The 20,195-nt window shown below is 45.2% G+C and overlaps 2 protein-coding genes across 3 annotated transcripts in view; one reads left to right on the top strand and one right to left on the bottom strand.

Annotated features, from left to right (window-relative positions):
- Window positions 1-15,654, top strand: part of phldb1a (pleckstrin homology-like domain, family B, member 1a) — a 65,652-nt gene extending 49,998 nt beyond the window's left edge. Inside the window, 4 exon segments of the mRNA XM_051932160.1 lie at window positions 6,965-7,184; window positions 14,201-14,286; window positions 14,419-14,604; window positions 15,141-15,654. Of these exon segments, the coding sequence (XP_051788120.1) occupies window positions 6,965-7,184; window positions 14,201-14,286; window positions 14,419-14,604; window positions 15,141-15,281 (633 nt within the window). The 3' untranslated portion in view covers window positions 15,282-15,654.
- Window positions 14,958-20,195, bottom strand: part of LOC114645158 (centrosomal protein of 164 kDa) — a 48,556-nt gene continuing 43,318 nt past the window's right edge. The window contains exons 23-29 of one of the 2 annotated variants that reach the window (XM_051932161.1): window positions 19,891-20,074; window positions 19,705-19,812; window positions 19,489-19,597; window positions 19,179-19,406; window positions 19,021-19,087; window positions 18,806-18,931; window positions 14,958-15,840 (exon numbers count right to left, since the gene is read on the bottom strand). In XM_051932161.1, coding sequence (XP_051788121.1) covers window positions 15,747-15,840; window positions 18,806-18,931; window positions 19,021-19,087; window positions 19,179-19,406; window positions 19,489-19,597; window positions 19,705-19,812; window positions 19,891-20,074 — 916 coding nt within the window. In that variant the 3' untranslated portion in view covers window positions 14,958-15,746. The remainder of the gene's footprint in view (window positions 15,841-18,805; window positions 18,932-19,020; window positions 19,088-19,178; window positions 19,407-19,488; window positions 19,598-19,704; window positions 19,813-19,890; window positions 20,075-20,195) is intronic. The other variant, XM_051932162.1, reaches the window with a different exon arrangement.

The raw sequence follows: 20,195 nt of genomic DNA, 5'->3' as shown, positions 1-20,195 counted from the left end.
ACCAAGAACCTGATGGTCACTCTGTCAGAGCTCCAGAGGTCCTCTGTGGAGAGAGGAGAACCTTCCAGAAGGACAACCATCTTTGCAGCAATCCACCAATCATGCCTGTATGGTAGAAAGGCCAGATGGAAGCCACTCCTTAGTAAAAGGCACATGGCAGCCCGCCTGGAGTTTGCCAAAAGGCACCTGAAGGACTCTCAGACCATGAGAAACAAAATTCTCTGGTCTGATGAGACAAAGATTGAACTCTTTGGTGTGAATGCCAGGCGTCATGTTTGGAGGAAACCAGGCACCGCTCATCACCAGGCCAATACCATCCCTACAGTGAAGCATGGTGGTGGCAGCATCATGCTGTGGGGATGTTTTTCAGCGGCAGGGACTGGGAGACTAGTCAGGATAAAGGGAAAGATGACTGCAGCAATGTACAGAGACATCCTGGATGAAAACCTGCTCCAGAGCGCTCTTGACCTCAGACTGGGGTGACGGTTCATCTTTCAGCAGGACAACGACCCTAAGCACACAGCCAAGATATCAAAGGAGTGGCTTCAGGACAACTCTGTGAATGTCCTTGAGTGGCCCAGCCAGAGCCCAGACTTGAATCTGATTGAACATCTCTAGAGAGATCTTAAAATGGCTGTGCACCGACGCTTCTCATCCAACCTGATGGAGCTTGAGAGGTGCTGCAAAGAGGAATGGGCGACACTGGCGAAGGATAGGTGTGCCAAGCTTGTGACATCATATTCAACAAGACTTGAGGCTGTAATTGCTGCCAAAGGTGCATCGACAAAGTATTGAGCAAAGGCTGTGGATAGTTATGTACATGGGATTTCTCAGTTTTTTTATTTTTAATAAATTTGCAAAAACCTCAAGTAAACTTTTTTCATGTTGTCATTATGGGGTGTTGTGTGTAGAATTCTGAGGAAAAAAATGAATTTAATCCATTTTGGAATAAGGCTGTAACATAACAAAATGTGGAAAAAGTGATGTGCTGTGAATACTTTCCAGATGCACTGTAAAATGGGTCAAGCACACAAGCTGTGTAAAACCTCAGTAGTCATAATTAACCTTTACGACAGGGGTGGGCAACATCGGTCCCCGAGGGCTGCAGCGGCTGCAGGTTTTTGTTCCAGCCGAGTTTCTTAATGAGAAGTTGATTATTGCTGATGAAGCACTTATTGCTCAAGTGACATTTTGATGCTTTGTTTTAGTGGTCTCGCTTGTTAAGGTTCCCCACCCTTATTTGCTCATTTCAATCTTAAATAGTTGCATTCACCATTTTTAATGGCTCCTTATTAGCAATAAGATGCAAATGACAAAGCAGCCAGGAGTTCCCCATCTGACTTGTTCCTAATTGATACCTGCGTGTATACATCAGGCACAATCTGGTTTAATAAAACACTTAAGAGAAGAATTTGACAGACTGGAAATGATCCGGTGTAGGCTTCAAATCATTTGGATGATGTACTTGGGGAAAAGAAAAAAATCGGGAGTGGTCTCCCCGTAGACTTTCTCTTAAACTCAGACATGGGAATGGATATTTGAGGAGTGAACCGCAAGACAATGATTGTATTTTTATACTAGCTATCCCCCGCGGCTTCGCCAACATAGTAGTGAAACAGGACAGTGAGGAGGGCCGCACCCAGCTCCCCACTCCTGATGCCACTCTACTCCCTCCCCTCAGCCCACAGCCTCTGTCTCCGATTAGCGCCAATATATCACTCCTGCAAGCGAACTATGATACTTAACGCAATGAGAGAAGTCACAGAATCAACTGGAATGTTCAAGCAAATTCTAGAAAAAAAAAAAAAAAAGATCTAAATCTGTTAAGTAGTTCTCTCATTTGCTAGCTAAGTGGATGTAAGGTACACACCCCGAGGCTGGAGCGTGAGTGAGGAGCGCCTCGGCCCACTGCGTCTCTCTCTGATTAGCGCAAGTAAATCAGTACCGCAAGCGAACTATGATACTTAGCGCGATGAGAGAAGTCGCAAAATCAACTGGAATGTTCAAGTAAATTCTAGAAAAAAAAAACAGATCTAAATCCGTGAAGTGGTTCTGTGATTCGCTGGCTAAGCAGAGTTAAGGTTACACCTTGAGGAGGGCCCTGCCCCCCACCCCGCAGCCCGATGAGTCTCTTTTGGATTCACGCTAATAAATCAGTACCGCAAGCGAACTATGATACTTAGCGTGATGAGAAAGTCGCAAAATCAACGGAATGTTCAAGCAAATGATAGAAAAAAAAAACAGATCTAAATCCGTTAAGTAGGGACAGAACATACAAACAGGTCTGAAAAACTATAAGAAATTTCATGCTTGGACCACAAAATTTTTAAAACCATTTCTTAGCGAGCACCTATGGGCCAAGGGTAAGTAACCTTCATTCCACATTTCAAGTCCCAAGTGCTCATGGTTCGGGAGATTTCTTAATGAGTTGAGTCAGTGGTATTTGGCTTTTTTATATATATATACAAGTAAGCCCACGATTCGCTAGCAAATCGGAAATCCAAGAATGGCAATCAGTTTCTGTTCCGTCCGATATCTGGATGGATGACATATCATGGAGGGTGAGTGCGTCTGGGGAAATGTCATTTAATTACATAAGCATATCTGTAGTAGAGCGGTCTCATTTTGTGGAGACGTGATTCCGTTGCCTTTGCTGACACCGACTGCTGGCAGAGTGGAGCACAGCAAGTTTAGTTTACAGGTTGTGGTGTTTGTGTGCCAGCCACTGAGTCTGGGAAGCCGCTGGGTTAGAGTCTGTGACCGTTATGTGATCTATATTACAGGCACAGTGGATTAGAGCAAGTGTAGTGAACAGGTTGTGTTGTGTGGGCACCACCTACTGACTCTGGGAAGCCGCTGCGTTTGACTCTGGACTCTGGGGCAGGCGCCAAACTGAATGACCGTTATGTGATCTACATCACTGGCACAGTGGTTTAGAGCAAGTCTAGTTTACAGGTGGCGGGCTCGTTGCAGTGCGTGTGCGCGTCAATGCGCCCTGCGTCCATCCGGTTTACAACCTTCGGTTAGTAATATGGATATATATATATATATATTAAAAGGGTGTCCCAAAATTCACGCAAGATTTGAATTTGGCGCCATTTGTGCGGTAAAGTGTTACTAACGAACAGCTCACAGTTCAGGGTTATTAAAAGTGGAGCGCTACACAAAAGAACAACGCGTTTTCATTGTTGAGCAATATTTTAAAAATTAATGAAGGTTTGGCAGCTACAGTTCGCAATTTTCATACAAAATATGGTCGGAATAGTGATTTAACTTCATCAACTGTGAAGAGATTAATTAAAAAATTCAGGGAGACTGAATCAATTAGTGATCTTAGACACTCAGGCCGTCCTTCAACAAGTCGTTCAACACAAAACATTGAAGCAGTTCGTGAGAATGTTGCTGAGAGTCCAGGAACATCAATTCGGCACCGTGGTCAAGAATTGAACATTTCCAGAAGCTCTCTACAGCGTATCGACAAAAGTGCGTATGTGCCAACAAAGCCATGGAGGCCATTTACCCGCTATGCTATTCCAAACATCACCCTATACTGTATACTTTATGAATCAATTAAAAATTTACAATTTTTAATTAAAAACCTGTGTTCTCTATCAAAATTACTTCTTGCGTGAATTTTGGGACACCCTCTTTATATATTATAAAAAGAAATCCTGTCCTGGAAAGCAAAAAGCAAGTCTACTATACGTGATCTTCTCGGGAGACATTTTAAAGACCCGCGAGACCAAAGACACACCCTACTTACAATCTATCAAATAGGACAATAGGCAGCAAAACATTCAGTCTTGTGAAGGATTTGAGCACACACAGATCCAGGGCTCTCAGCGCATATAAAGCGTATAAGGACAGTACGTTATAAATTAAATGTCGACATATAAGCGAAGAAGAAAGCAGCGCGGAGAAAAGAGACTCAAATACGTTGGACAGAAAAAAGAGCAAAAAAGAATAATCGAGGTGCAAATCCAGAAAATAAGGAAAGTAATTATTAGCCTGGAACAAGTGGAATTGAAAAAAAAGCAGGTCCAATCTGGCTCAGAATTAAATGACAGTGATTAAAAGACAAAGTAGAACTTCATAAAGACGTTTACAAACGTTGGCGCTAAACACATGCAGAGCAGGTTAGAGACTATGAAACAGGGAAATTAGAAAGGCTAAAAAAAAAAAAAAAAACATTGGCGCTAAACACATGTGGAGAAAGTTAAAGGATATGAAAGTAGGAAAATTAGAAAATATAAAAAAAGAAAGTAAAGATCACAGTAGCGCAAACAAACTGCCTCATTTAACTATGCACCAGTCTAACTTTGGTTTTGCACAATAATTACTGCACTATTGCACCTTAACACTTAATTCTACTTTATTCACATAATTTTACTTATTTATTATGTTCTACTATACTGTTACCTTTCAATCTATGACTTTTGGTTAATCTAACTGATATTCTTCTAACTTTGCACAGTTTTTGATAAGCAGATCAGGATGCATTTCACTGCGTGTTGTCCTGTATAACTATGCATGTGACAAAGAATCTTGAGAATTTCAAAAACGGAGTTTACCGCGCATGCATTTATTGGTTACTTTGTTCATGTATATATATTTATCTGTCTGCTTATTTAAAAAGCTACATTTACCCTAGGAGTCTAAAACGTTCTGTCTAGCCTTTGTACAAAAACCGAGAGAAAAGCTGGGGTATCACTTTGGTAACCCCATGTACTTTTAGAACTGTGAGAGGAAAATAGCACGACATTACAGACAGGAGTCCAATGCAGAACTCTACTTACTTTTTTACTTTGTAAAAAAGAAAATTATTAACTGCTGATGATGTCGATCGTTTTGTCTGTGCTGAAATTCCAAACAGAGAAACCTATCCTGACCTCATTAAAAAGATTCAGCATATTGGGACTCACAAGATTACAAATATTGTTTTTACAGAAGTTCTGAAATAAAACTGAAACTAATGAAATAGCAACAATTCAAAGAAAACAAAAATCTTAAAAGTGTGTATCCAGAAAACCAAATACGGGGGTTGGCGAGCGAAGCCAGCAGGGGACGAAGCCCCCTAGTATACACTAAAGAACCATCAGCAACAAATCAAATTAATGATATATTGAACAATTATTACAAAAGTAAAGTAAAGTTGAATAAATCGAACTCTGCAGCTGCATAAATAAAAGGTGAAGTATCACTTCCGGTTAGTGGAAATATCTCAAAAGTTGATAGAAATCTATGTTTTGTACCCTTGTATACACTTGTATGCAAAATTTGGTCAAGTTATCGTGTTTACACACACGGACACACAATTCCAAAAAGTATTCTTGGGCTCAGGGAGGTCTAATACATTGAGATTCATCAAAATCTCGAAATTGAATTTTTGAAGGATTCCAATACAGTCCCTACACTTTGTATATAAGAAAGTAATAATTTACGGTATAAGAACCTAACATTGCAGACTAATAAGCCATAAAATTAAATAAGAGCTGAGACTGGCAAGGATTGGTTTCTAATTAAGCAGTTGGGTTGGCACAAAAACCTGCAGCCACTGCGGCCCTCCAGGATTGACGTTGCCCACCCCTGCTTTACCGAGTGACGATATTGTCATTAACTTTCTCACTCTGATGTGTTAATAATAAAGATTTACAAAACAAGAACCATGTAGTCACCGCGGGCCTACAAATCCCAATGGGCATTGGTGCAACTAAACTTCTAATAGTCTTATCTCGGTGTTTCCCAACCTTTTTTTCTGTGGTGGAGTACTTTTAGTAACCAAAAACATCCCAAGGCACACCACTGTTCTACTAACCACAGGCACATTATGTCTCATACTTTGTGCTCAGCCGTTCGAAGGGGCAGGACTACCGGAGAAGCCAGTAAAAACAAAAAAGCAGCTCCGAGATCAGCATTCGCAGACACAGTACTTGGAGAGCACTTGGGTGGCATCTCCCAGTGGCTTCCTCCCTTTCCAACTTGTATCCTCACTGTCCACCAACCATGTGAAAGTCGCTGGCAGCCACACAGGTGCTATCTAGCAGCCTGGGGATGTGTCCAAAGTGCTGTGTCTGTGCGATCACGGATCTGCTCTTATGCCAGCTTCTCCAGGTCCTTTCTGTCCTCCTCAGACAGGTCTCGGCCACCTTGAGGACCTTATCCCTGTCAAGATCAGACCCGGGTGTGCTACATTACTATTTCCAAGGCACACTTGGGAAGCTCTCATGGCGTATCTCTGTGCCATGGCACACTGGTTGAAAAGCACTGGTCTAACTGATGATATTCTACATTGGTACTGTAATTGATCATATACTGTATTCCATAGTGCCAGAGTAAGGTTTCCATGTTCAAGCCACACTGGAGCAGTAACAGGCCCCTGATTTCCACTGGGTATTTTATTTATTCAAATGCAGTGCTTGAAGTGGGCCGGCACATCTCAATTTTTAAGCGGTGACGTATCGGCATCGCCAGTCTTTTCTAGTGTACCAGCTAGCACCAGGTTGACCTGAGCTGCCCTGGTGAGCTCCACCAGTCAATCACAGCACTCAGAACTCCTACACCAATCCTCCCCTTTTTGGTCGACTCTCATTGTACTGCAGAGCTCAAACCTCCAAGGTGTGGACCAAATGCTCCTCAATTGAAGGTAAATGTATCGCCGTTCCCAAAGCTCCAAGGTGGACCCTCCCCTCGGGTCTTCGATCAGCTGTTGTTGTATCGCTGTGGTCGACACTCCATGGGTGTGTCACGGCACTCAGAGCTCCTGCTGTGCGGTCCCCTCCATTCAAGTGAATCTGTCAGTCCTAAATGTAGGGTTACCGGCACTGGTGGATGGAGATCACTAAAAGTGAGTGGAATGGTCTGCAGAAAATCAGAAGTGGGGTGAAGAGGCATAAAGAGGTATTGAATTAGGGGGAGAGTCACCCATGCTGAACAAACCTTCTCTGCTCTTGCCTCCCCTGCACAGGCCCGCCCACTCACACGTTACCTCCCGATTCGCAAAGAGGAGTTCGACCTGCGGGCGCACATCGAGTCTTCAGGGCACAACGTGGAGACGTGCTACAGCGTCATTATTACAGAGAAGATGTGCAAAGGTTACCTGGTAAAGATGGGCGGGAAAATCAAATCCTGGAGAAAACGCTGGTTTGTTTTTGACCGGATGAAGAGGACGTTGTCTTACTATGCAGGTGAGCAAGAGGGTGGGGAGGTTGTGCGGGAGTTAGTTGCGTGCAAGCCACCGGGGGTCTGCCCTGAGAAGATGGAATAGAAACTGGGAAGCATGTCGAGATTTAGAGGAGCTTAAATGGGGAATAGTATCTGAAACGTGAGGAGGGGAAAGTGGGCTTAGAAGGTGAGAGTAGGACATGACAATAACATGTCAACAAGACAGCAGAACTCTAACTGAAGAGTAAACGGAGAGGGTGGGCAGTGGAAATAGGTAGTGACCTGGGGGGCTACTAATTAGGCAAGCCAGTGGTACTTGACAATACATACAGTCATATGAAAAAGTTTGGGAACCCCTCTTAATTCTTTGGATTTTTGTTTCTCATTGGCTGACCTTTCAAAGTAGCAACTTCCTTTTAATATCTGACATGCCTTATGGACACAGTAGGATTTCAGCAGTGACATTAAGTTTATGGGAGTAACAGAAACTATGCAATATGCATCATAACAAAATTAGACGGGTGCATACGTTTGGGCCCCCAAACAGAGATATGACATCAATACTTAGTTGAGCCTCCTTTTGGCCTCTAGACGCTGTCCTCCTGTAGCCTTTGATGAGTGTCTGGATTCTGGATGGAGGTATTGTTGACCATTCTTCATACAAAATCTCTCCAGTTCTGTTAAATTTGATGGCTGCCAAGCATGGACAGCTTGCTTCAAATCATCCCATAGATTTTCGATGATATTCAAGACAGAGGACTGTGATGGCCATTCCAGAACATTGTACTTCTCCCTCTGCATGAATGCCTTTGTAGATTTCAAACTGTTTTTGGGTCATTGTCTTGTTGGAATATCCAACCCCTGTGTAACTTCAACTTTGTGACTGATGCATGAACATTATCCTGAAGAATTTGTTGATATTGGGTTGAATTCATCCGACCCTCAACTTCAACAAGGGCCCCCAGTCCCTGAACTAGCCACACAGCCCTACAGCATGATGGAACCTCCACCAAATTTGACAGTAGGTAGCAGGTGTTTATCTTGGAATGCGGTGTTCTTCTTCCGCCATGCAAAGTGCTTTTTGTTCTGACCAAATAACTCAATTTTTGTCTCATCAGTCCAAAGCACTTTGTTCCAAAATTAATCTGGCTTGTCTAAATGAGCATTGGCATACAACAAGCGACTCTGTTTGTGGCTCAGGTGCAGAGAGGGCTTCTTTCTCATCACCCTGCCATACAGATGTTCTTTTGTGCAAATTGTGCTGAATTGTAGAACGATGTACAGATACACCATCTGCAGCAAGATGTCCTTGCAGGTCTTTGGAGGTGATCTGTGGGTTGTCTGTAACCATTCTCACAATCCTGTTCATATGCCGCTTCTGTATTTTTCTTGGCCTGCCAGACCTGCTGGGTTTAACAGCAACTGTGCCTGTGGCCTTCCATTTCCTGATTCCATTCCTAACAGTTGAAACTGACAGTTTAAACCTCTGAGATAACTTTGTGTAGCCTTCCCCTAAACCAGGAGACTCAACAATCTTTGTTTTCAGATCTTTTGAGAGTTGCTTTGAGGATCCCATGCTGTGACTCTTCAGAGGAGAGTCAAAGGGAAGCACAACTTGTAATGGACCACCTTAAATCCCTTTATATCTCATGACTGGACATACCTGTCTGTGAAGTTCAAGGCTTAATGAGCTCATCCAACCAATTTGGTGTTGCAAGTAATCAGCATTGAGCAGTGACAGGCATTCAAATCAGCACAATGACAAGGGGACCCACATTTGTACACAGCCAGTTTTTCACATTTGATTTCATTTCATACAACTAAATACTGCTTCACTAAAAATCTTTGTTCGGAAAACACCTCAGTACTCAGATGTTCCTAGGAAATGAAAGACATACCACTGTTATCTTTTTTGTTGAAAGGAGAGTCAATTATTATGCAGGCTGAGAGGGGTTCCCAAACTTTTTCATATGACTGTATGGGCGATCATAGGGAGAAGAAAACTGAGGGCACTCTCCATTTACACCTACCATTACTTCACGAGGCTCCCTCAGATACACCAAGAGTAGAATTAAAGAGCAATGAGAGGCAAATATAAAGTTGTAAGTGATGAGTGAAACTGAATATGCAGAGGAACACAAGCATTTCACTTCGCTAAATATAAATGGTGATTCACATCCAGAGAAATGTGCGCCATTCACAATAGAAGAGAAGACGTTTACTTCCTGTCTGGAAATGTTTTCATGCTTTAATTCCACACGCCTGTGCCTCTCTTAAACCCTAGAAGTGTGCATATCCTCAGCTAGGATAAGGTGGTCTCTTAAAAAAAAAAAAAAAAAAAAAATGTCAGGAAGTCCTCCAAAAACCCCAATGATCAAACACTCCGATTTAAACGTGCACATCGCTTGTCCCCCACTCGCCGTGCGTTTGGATGCTAATCCCACTCGTCACTTTATTCTCTTTTTGATGTTGTACTTTTCTTATCCTGTTGTTTTCCCTTTTCTTACTTAGTCTGTCTGTTTCTTTTTTATTAAACCAAGTGTGGGAAACCACATAAGAAAACCTGCTCCGAGTACACTTGTAGAACAAAAACCAAAGAAAAACTGCAGGGCAGTGAGACAATAAAAAAAAAAAAAATTGGGAAGGGGGTCCGGCAGTAAGTTTTATTAATAAAGGTAACAAGCCAACCATTCAGAATTACAAAAAGACTGATCATGGACGTGAAGTGGAAAAATAAATCAGTAAAATGTGGCAGCTTGGCATGGCGACTCTTGGACCAACTCGATGACAGAATTAGGGTGGGGGGTAAAACAAATCCTCCCCATTCTTTTGCAATTAAATGTCTGCTTTTGCCTTTGACCAGGACCTTTTTCACATAATTTCGTATTGTAATCGATTAACGACATTCGATCTGACAGTGCTAATCTATTGTCATTTTTGACATTACAGTCTTTTATTGTTAAAGGATGAAGGTCCAAGTCTTTAGAGTCCTGGAGCTTCTTGTTTGCGAGACATGGACGCTATCCAGGGACCTGAGATGAAGACTGGACTCTGTGTCTCTTCAGGGAATCCTTGGGTATCGCTGGTTGGACTTTGTGTTGCTCATGGAGTCCCAAATGGGGCACAGTAATCCACGCATACAAAGAAGTCAAGACAAAGAAGTCCATAAATTATCTTCTTATATACAGGTGCTGGTCATAAAATTAGAATATCATGACAAAGTTGATTTATTTCAGTAATTCCATTCAAAAAGTGAAACTTGTATATTAGATTCATTCATTACACACAGACTGATGTATTTGAAATGTTTACAGTAATCCCTCCTCCATCGCGGGGGTTGCGTTCCAGAGCTACCCGCGAAATAAGAAAATCCGCGAAGTAGAAACCATATGTTTATATGGTTATTTTTATATTGTCATGGTCACAGATTTGCGCAGAAACACAGGAGGTTGTAGAGAGACAGGAACGTTATTCAAACACTGCAAACAAACATTTGTCTCTTTTTCAAAAGTTTAAACTGTGCTCCATGACAAGACAGAGATGACAGCTCAGTCTCACAATTAAAAGAATGCAAACATATCTTCCTCTTCAAAGGAGTGCGTGTCAGGAGCACAGAATGTCACATAGATAGAGAAAACAAACAATCTCTAGCAAACAAATCAATAGGGCTGTTTGGCTTTTAAGTATGCGAAGCACCGCGGCACAAAGCTGTTGAAGACGGCAGCTCACACCCCCTCCGTCAGGAGCAGAGATAGAGAGAGAGACAGAGTTTGTTTTTCAGTCAAAAATCAATACGTGCCCTTCGAGCTTTTAAGTATGTGAAGCACCGTGCAGCATGTCGTTTCAGGAAGCAGCTGCACAAAAGATAGCAACGTGAAGATAATCTTTCAGCATTTTTAGACGAGCGTCCATATCGTCTAGGTGTGCGAACAGCCCCCCTGCTCAATCCCCATACGTCAGGATCAGAGGAAGTGATCAGAGGAAGTCTGCGCAAGAGAGAGAGAGAGAAAAGTAAGCCGGGTAGCTTCTCAGCCATCTGCCAATAGCGTCCCTTGTATGAAATCAACTGGGCAAACCAACTGAGGAAGCATGTACCAGAAATTAAAAGACCCATTGTCCGCAGAAATCCGCGAACCAGCAAAAAATCCGCGATATATATTTAAATATGCTTACTTATAAAATCCGCGATGGAGTGAAGCCGTGAAAGGCGAAGCGCGATATAGCGAGGGATCACTGTATTTCTTTTAATTTTGATGATTATAACTGACAACTAATTAAAGTCCCAAATTCAGTATCTCGGAAAATTAGAATGTTGTGAAAAGGTTCAATATTGAAGACACCTGATGCCACACTCTAATCAGCTAATTAACTCAAAAGCCTTTAAATGGTCTCTCAGTCGAGTTCTGTAGGCTACACAATCATGGGGAAGACTGCTGACGTGACAGTTGTCCAAAAGACGACCATTGACACCTTGCACAAGGAGGGCAAGACACAAAAGGTCATTGCTAAAGACTGGCTGTTCACAGAGCTCTGTGTCCAAGCACATTAATAGAGAGGCGAAGGGAAGGACAAGATGTGGTAGAAAAAAAGTGGACAAGCAAGAGGGATAACCGCACCCTGGAGAGGATTGTGAAACAAAACCCATTCAAAAATGTGGGGGAGATTCACAAAGAGGGGACTGCAGCTGGAGTCAGTGCTTCAAGAATCACTAGGCACAGACGTATGCAAGACATGGGTTTCAGAGGTCGCATTCCTTCTGACACTGTCTCTTGTTCAAGAGTGGCTTGACACAAGTGTCTCGCATGGGCTAAAGACAAAAAGGACTGGACTGCTGCTTTCTGATGAAAGTAAATTTTGCATTTCCTTTGGAAATCAAGGTCCCAGAGTCTGGAGGAAGAGAGGAGAGGCACAGAATCCATGTTGCGTAAAGTTGTAAAGTTTTCACAGTCAGTGATGGTTTGGGGTGCCATGTCATCTGCTGGTGTTGGTCCATTGTGTTTTCAGAGGTCCAAGGTCAACGCAGCCGTCTACCAGGAAGTTTTAGATTACTTCATGCTTCTTGCTGCTGACGAACTTTATGGAGATTTCATTTTCCAACAGGACCTGGCACCTGCACACAGTGCCAAAGCTACCAGTATCTGGTTTAAGGACCATGGTATCCAATGTTCTTGATTGGCCAGCAAACTCGCCTGACCTTAACCCCATAGAAAATCTATGGGGTATTGTGAAGAGGAAGATGCAATACGCCAGACCCAACAATTCAGAAGAGCTGAAGGCCACTATGAGAGCAACATGGGCTCTCATAACACCTGAGCAGTGCCACAGACTGATGGACTCCATGCCACGCCGCATTGCTGCAGTAATCCAGGCCAAAGGAGCCCCAACTAAACATTGAGTGCTGTACATGCTCATACTTTTCATGTTCATACCTTTCAGTTGGCCAACATTTCTAAAAATCCTTTTTTTGCATTGGTCTTAATTGATATTCTAATTTTCCGAGATGCTGAATTTGGGACTTTCATTAGTTGTCAGTTATAATCATCAACATTAAAAGAAATAAACATTTGAAATACATCAGTCTGTGTGTAATGAATGAATCTAATGTACAAGTTTCACTTTTTGAATGGAATTACTGAAATAAATCAACTTTGTCATGATATTCTAATTTTATGTCCAGCACCTGTAATATGCTACCGTGGCTGTCCAGGATTTTATATCACCTTGCTTACTTTGGCTGTGACAGGCATGTCTCTGGTGACTCTTCCTATGAAGTCAGTAGACGGATTGGGAGAGCATGGGGGTCCTGAGGTCACCGGCTGGGGGTGTGTGGCGCTCCCGATATCTATGCAAAAGGACGAGGCGTCCAAGTCTTTAGAGTCCTGGTGCTTCCTGTCTTGCTATATGGTTGCGAGACATGGACGCTATCCAGTGACCCGAGATGAAGACCGGACACCTTCAGTACTGTGTCTCTCTCTGGAAACTCCTTGGGTACCACTGGCTTGACTTTGTGTTGCTCATGGAGTCATGGATGAGGCACATTACCTTCATTGTGAGGGAGAGTCAGTTATGGCACAGAAATTCACAGAGGGTGGTCTGGCTCACAGGACCCTCACTGTTGAGGACCTAAGTGGCAGGACCAGGCCAAGGGAATACCCACGTAACACCTGGCTGACGCAGCTAGAGGGTCATTTCCCATAGCCAACCAGGATCCCGAGCTGTTTTGTCGTGTGGTGGGGTGCGGCAGTGCGCTGTACCAGTACATGCCCCCCTGACCTGAGTCTTACTGCTAATCAGCTTCAAAAAAGCCAAATGAATCAACTCTTGATTTAGTGTTGTATAGCAACAAAATGTGAAAACTTATCTGGGGAGGTGAATACTTTTTATAGGCTTTGTAACTGCACAGCAAGTTAGGTAAGGAGGATGAGTACCTGGGAAATGGAATTGTGCACCACGTGTTGGAAAGTGTCAATTTCACAGCCGGAGGGCAAAATTAACCAAGATGGCACACCAAGCTTGAGTGGGATAACTGGGAAGTTCACTGAAAGAATACCAGTAATTATAGGGTTGAAGAAAGGATGACTGGAAGTACTGACGGCATAGACCAGCATGCACTGCGGCGGCTACTTGCTTATGCAAAAGGAGTAGAAGTGAAGAGTTGTAAAGTGACATGGCAGGACGAGTGACTGTGCCACACGCTGGGATGCTTGGTGAGGGCCACCAGGAATAACTGGAGAGTAACATGACAGACCAGCACCACCGGTACAGCGTCTAGTGCTGAACTGCGACACACAATGGCGTCTTCATCTATTAGGCAGCAGTACTAATCAGACAGAGGGGTAGAAGACAGAACACCAGGAAGAAACGGGAAGGTTAGAGGAGCAAACTTAAAGGGAAGTCATGAGGATGTTGAGAGAGAGCAGAGCTGAATAGTGGAGGGCACCTGAGGTGTATAAAGGGGGTTTCATTTAAAGGAAGGCCTGGGGCACATTCCGGTGTGCATGACCCGAGGAAGACCATTCAAGATCTGTCTCTTCTGCAGATAAACACGAGACGAAGCTCAAAGGGGTGATCTACTTCCAGGCCATTGAGGAGGTCTACTATGACCATCTGCGTAGTGCGGCAAAGGTAAGCCATGTTTATTTACTCTGCGCTAACCCCCCAAACCTCCCCCCCACCCCGTCCCTTCCTTGTGCTTCTTCTTCTTTCTGCCACCACTCACCTTCTCCTCTCTGTCTCTCCTCAAATCCCTGCCAACAGAAGGGACGTTTCGGCCTCACATTGGCCAGCGTTTGTATCCCAGTGTGTCGTTCTGCAGCCGCTGTGCATCAGGGGGCTGCCGCCCTGTTCGAGGGGACGCTTTTAGGACGCCTTTGCCCCCGAGCGGGGGATGGCAGCACCAGTTTCATCAATGAGGAAGCAAACATGGCCACCAGTTCCATACCGGTAAGGGGTGCACCTTGGGGGGAGTCTGGTGCTCTCTCTGGCTGTCCACATTCCATGGTCAGCTGGCAGATGGCCCTGGGTGCCCTCCCCCTCAGATCCCAGGCTCAGCTGGGCACTGTGTGCTGTGCTGCATGCCAGTGTGTGTACGAGACCCCGCTGTTATCACGGCAGCATGTGGCCACGAAATCACCGGTGCACCGTGTGTGACCAACGTGCCTGAATCTGGAGGTGGTGTAAACTAACCTGCCCGGTGTGCTTTGACCGTTAACATCTGAAGAGCAAGAGTTCAGGGTGCAACGCAGCCCCCTGCTGGAGCAGTCGGTGCAAATGACAAAACGGCAAAAAACAAAATGTTTAAAAGTAGCAAAAGTAAATTTTATTGGAAGAGAAAAAAAAAAAGGGTCCTCCATCCCAGAAGGCTACACAACCCAACCCAACCTACTGCACCTTGTCCTTCTTGCCCAGTGATTCCGTCGAGTGGACGCCCGGATGGGTGCTCGGTGGGCTTCATGCCAGTCTCCCTTTTCTCGTTGCAGAGTCCAAACCCAGCACTGACCTTCTGTGTGAAGACGCACGATCGCCTTTACTACATGGTGGCTCCATCTCCGGAAGCGATGAGGATCTGGATGGACGTGATAGTCACTGGGGCCGAGGGTTACACGCAATTCATGAACTGAAGGAGGGAGTGCTGCGGTGACCGTCCCCTCGCCGTTCTGCTTTAAGAGACAAAAAGCTGCCACGGCAGGGCTCTTTCTTTCCAGCCTGATTTCTCAACTGGTGCCAAGCCCAAATTTTTGAGATTCGTTCCGAATGCCAAATTAGAAGGAGGAGGAGGAGGAGGAGCAGCCACTGCCCAATTTCAGGCACAAAAGCCATCTTTCTTTTTCTATTTTCTATTTATTAACAATGGACAGCTGGGGCTGGGCCTTCACTGGGGCTGTCCACTAAGAGGGCAGGGAGTGGAAAAGTAACCTGGGGTCACATGTCCAGTCCCATCATGTGTCCAGCAGAAGGTCATCTGCTTTATTAAAGGTGACTTGTTGTTACAAACGGCGGCTCCGTGCGTCCTTCCTTCCATCTGATCTCACCACTGGATGTAGCAGGGTGGGCACCCATCTAAAGAAAGGGGCCGTGGGGGGGACTCAGTAGCGATACACCTTGATTTGATTGTTTTCATCCAAGCCCAGCTGCAGCAGACCAGAGCCGGGTGTAGGCACTGAGCGCGTCAGGAGAGGTCTGTGGGCACCGTTAAGGATGTCAACTTACAGTGGGTACGGAAAGTATTCAGACCCCCTTCAATTTTTCACTCTTTGTCATATTGCAGCCATTTGCTAAAATCATTTAAATTAATTTTTTCCCTCATTAATGTACACACAGCACCCCATATTGACAGACAAAAAAAAGAATTTTTGAAATTGTTGCAGATTTATTAAAAAAGAAAAACTGAAATATCACATGGTCCTAAGTATTCAGACCCTTTGCTCAGTATTTAGTAGAAGCACCCTTTTGAGCTAACACAGCCATGAGTCTTCTTGGGAAAGATGCAACAAGTTTTTCACACCTGGATTTGGGGATCCTCTGCCATTCCTCCTTGCAGATCCTCTCCAGTTCTGTCAGGTTGGATGGTAAACGTTGGTGGACAGCCATTTTTAGGTCTCTCCAGAGATGCTCAATTGGGTTTAAGTCAGGGCTCTGGCTGGGCCATTCAAGAACAGTCACAGAGTTGTTGTAAAGCCACTCCTTCGTTATTTTAGCTGTGTGCTTAGGGTCATTGTCTTGTTGGAAGGTAAACCTTCGGCCCAGTCTGAGGTCCTTAGCACTCTGGAGAAGGTTTTTGTCCAGGATACCCTGTACTTGGCCGCATTCATCTTTCCCTCGATTGCAACCAGTCGTCCTGTCCCTGCAGCTGAAAAACACCCCCACAGCATGATGCTGCCACTGCCATGCTTCACTGTGGGGACTGTATTGGACAAGTGATGAGCAGTGCCTGGTTGTCTCCACACATACCGCTTAGAATTAAGGCCAACTCCCACATGGAGTTTGCTAAAAGACACCTGAAGGACTCTGAAATGGTGAGAAATAAGATTCTCTGGTCTGATGAGACCAAGATAGAACTTTTTGGCCTTAATTCTAAGTGGTATGTGTGGAGACAACCAGGCACTGCTCATCACTTGTCCAATACAGTCCCCACAGTGAAGCATGGCGGTGGCAGCATCATGCTGTGGGAGTGTTTTTCAGCTGCAGGGACAGGACGACTGGTTGCAATCAAGGGAAAGATGAATGCGGCCAAGTACAGGGATATCCTGGACAAAAACCTTCCCCAGAGTGCTAAGGACCTCAGACTGGGCCGAAGGTTTACCTTCCAACAAGACAATGACCCTAAGCACACAGCTAAAATAACAAAGGAGTGGCTTCACAACAACTCTGTGACTGTTCTTGAATGGCCCAGCCAGAGCCCTGATTTAAACCCAATTGAGCATCTCTGGAGAGACCTAAAAATGGCTGTCCACCAACGTTTACCATCCAACCTGACAGAACTGGAGAGGATCCCCAAATCCAGGTGTGAAAAACTTGTTGCATCTTTCCCAAGAAGACTCATGGCTGTATTAGCTCAAAAGGGTGCTTCTACTAAATACTGAGCAAAGGGTCTGAATACTTTCCGTATCCACTGTACTTTCAAATGTCTCCATGCCAGGCCTGTGTTACAGTGCCCTCCATAATGGGTGGGGACGCATTAGTCCTCGATTTGCCCCTCTGCTCCACAGTTTACAAATCAAACAGTTCCGACATTGGGATTAAAGTGCACACTGCAGACGTTCACTTAGGGGAGGTGCAGACATTGTGGGGGCACCACAATGTTTGGCACACAGCAATGGCAGGTCTGTTAAAGCCGTTGTCATATTTAGTTCTTTTGTCGTATATCCCTCGCATGTAATGAGTCTGAGATTCACAGACATCACCAGGTGCTGAGGGTCTTCTCTGCTAAGCCTCAATGCAGCCATCTTCAGCTCCTGCTTGTTTTGGGGGGCTTGTTCCCCTTAAGTTTCTTCAGCACATGGAAGGCCTGTTCAGTTTGATTTGAACTGAGTGACTGGTTTGGCCATTCTAGAATTTTCCACTTTTTTTATCTTTGATAAACTCCTGTGTTGCCTCAGCAGTTTGTTTGGCTCATTATCATGTTGTAGGATGAAGCGCCGTCCACCGAGTTTGGAAGTCTTTATTGGATCTTGAGCAGATCAGATGTTTCTTCACACCTCAGACTTCATTATGCCACCCCTCATCACTGGAGAGACGTGTGCCACGACCTGTGGCAGCCAGACATGCCCAAGTCATACCACCTCCAGCACCATGTTTAACAGATGAGGTGGTCTGCTCCTTGCTATCACTCTGATGAGGTTCATCTTTGTCTCATCTGTCCTCAAGATCTTTTCCCAGAATTCTGCAGGCTCTTTTACATCCTTTTTTCACAAACTGTAACCTGCCATCCTGTTTTTGTGGTTTGCATCTTGCAGTGTGGCCTCTGTGTTTCCGTTCATGAACTCTTCTGCTGATAATCGTCTCCGACACACATTCGGCCTCATGGAGACTGTGTCTGATCTGTTTGACAGGCGTTGGGGGCTTTTTCTTTACCAGAGTGAGGATTCTTCTCTCATCAGCAGTGGAGGTCTTCCCTGGTCCCTTTATGATATCTGAGCCCACCAGTGTGTTCTTTCTTCTTCATGACATCCCAGACAGTTGATTTGTCACCCTAAGATCTTACCGATGTCTCCAATGGTTTGATTCTCGGTTTTCACCCTCATGATGGCTTCTTTGACTTTTATTGGCACAGCACTTGTCCTCATGCCGACTGCAGAGTCCAAAGGGTAGAAGCAGGCTGAGGTATCTTATGAAGCCATGAAACCCACCTAATGTCCCAAACATTATGGTGTCTTGAAATGGGGGGGGGGGGGGCGTTACATATCGTAACATCTGCAAATCTCCTTAAGCGAAGGTCTGCAACATGCACTTTAATCACAATGTCGGATTTGTCCTTTTAAAACGGTGGAGCAGAGGGACATATCAAAGAAGTCTCAGGGTCCCAAACATGATGGAGGGCACCGTTATTTTCCCACAGACCCCAATCGTCTCTTTTCCCCCCAACTTACCTATTCCTCGGTGACCTTACTAGCGTTAACAGCAGTGCACTTGCTCAAAAGGATACACTTTGGGGTCCTTCTTGAAAGTTTCCAGCCACTTCTTATTGGAGCGGATCAGGCTCTGCAGACGCTGCTGCTGCTCGGCGCTGTTGTTTTTCGGTAAGGTCATCCTCATCCGCCGAAGTCGTTCGCTGTCATCAAAGTTGGGGTGGAGAAGAGCGTGTCAGCATGTGACTGTACATTGGCTAAGCAGCTTTGGGAAGGGGGTGCAAGGACATACCTGGCAGGCTGGTAGCCAATTGTGCTGGCAAAGGGGGACACTGCACTAGGCATCTCAGGAATGCCACCTGCAAGAATGACACCGAAAGTTCAGGTTAGCTTGGCCGAGTGACCGACCACCCGAATGACCGGAGGGTGCGGATTGGTACCACACCTCACCTGGGAAGTACTTAATCCACTTGTCAGCCAACATCTGGTCCACATTGGGGGCTGTAGCTGCTGCTGCTACAAAGCTACGAGGCGGATGTTCAGGCCGGGAGAAGAGAGTCGACTGATGTTGGCCCATAGAGCCCAGTGCTCCTAATACTTTGTTTAGCTCCTGAGATATGCGCTGAAGAGACAGGTTTAGGTAGTGGACCTTTTTGGACGAGGGGGACTCCAGAGGTTCTGTGAAGATCGGGTAGATAAAAAGAGACCCGCCACGCCACACCACACACATCTCCAGGGCAGGCTGATGTAGTGCACTCACCTGGCGCTAAGGGCAGATCTTCACTGTCCACACTGCTCAGGTCGGTATCACTCAAGTCAAAGGTCACCTTCTTGTCTTCTTTACCTCTCGTGCTGTCCTCATCCGAGATCTGTGAGGAGAGAAGTGGAAATCAGAGACACGCCATTCAGAGCAACAGTGCCCTTCGTTTCTAGTAGACACAAATGTCACGTGACACGAGGTGACGCAGCGGCGTACTTCTTCATGTAAAGAGCTCTCCAGCTGGCTCAGTCGCTCCTCCTTCCTGAGAAGCAACATCTGGCTCTTCTGCATGGCGGCCTTCATCTCACTGACCCGATTTAATTCCTGTGAGGAAAAGTCAAAATGAGTCCCAACTGGACAGATGTGGTGGGACCACAAGCGCTCGAGGAGTGGACATGTCACCTGTTTCAAATGACTGCGGAAGTCCTGCAAGGAACCGTCACTCTCCAGCGGGTCATCGTTCTCCTGCCGCGTGGCTAACCTCAGAACCTCCTGCCTGCGGCGCAAGGAACTCGTCTGGCGGTCCAGAAACTGCCGCGCCTTCTGCAGTGACACTCCCTGAGAGGAGACGTAGTGACGGACGCTGCTGACGGGGACACCATTGGTTAAGGAGGGCGGGCCGCATCTCCAATTATTGAACGCATCAACGTTTTTCACAGTAAATGTATTTCTAAGGTGGGCTACTGACATGAAATTTACACCAGATG

The sequence above is a fragment of the Erpetoichthys calabaricus genome, chromosome 9, assembly GCF_900747795.2.
Source record: "Erpetoichthys calabaricus chromosome 9, fErpCal1.3, whole genome shotgun sequence".
Classification (NCBI taxonomy): Eukaryota; Metazoa; Chordata; class Cladistia; order Polypteriformes; family Polypteridae; genus Erpetoichthys; species Erpetoichthys calabaricus.
The sequence above is the reverse complement of the archived record's forward strand: the minus strand, read 5'-3'. Positions and strand labels throughout refer to the sequence as shown.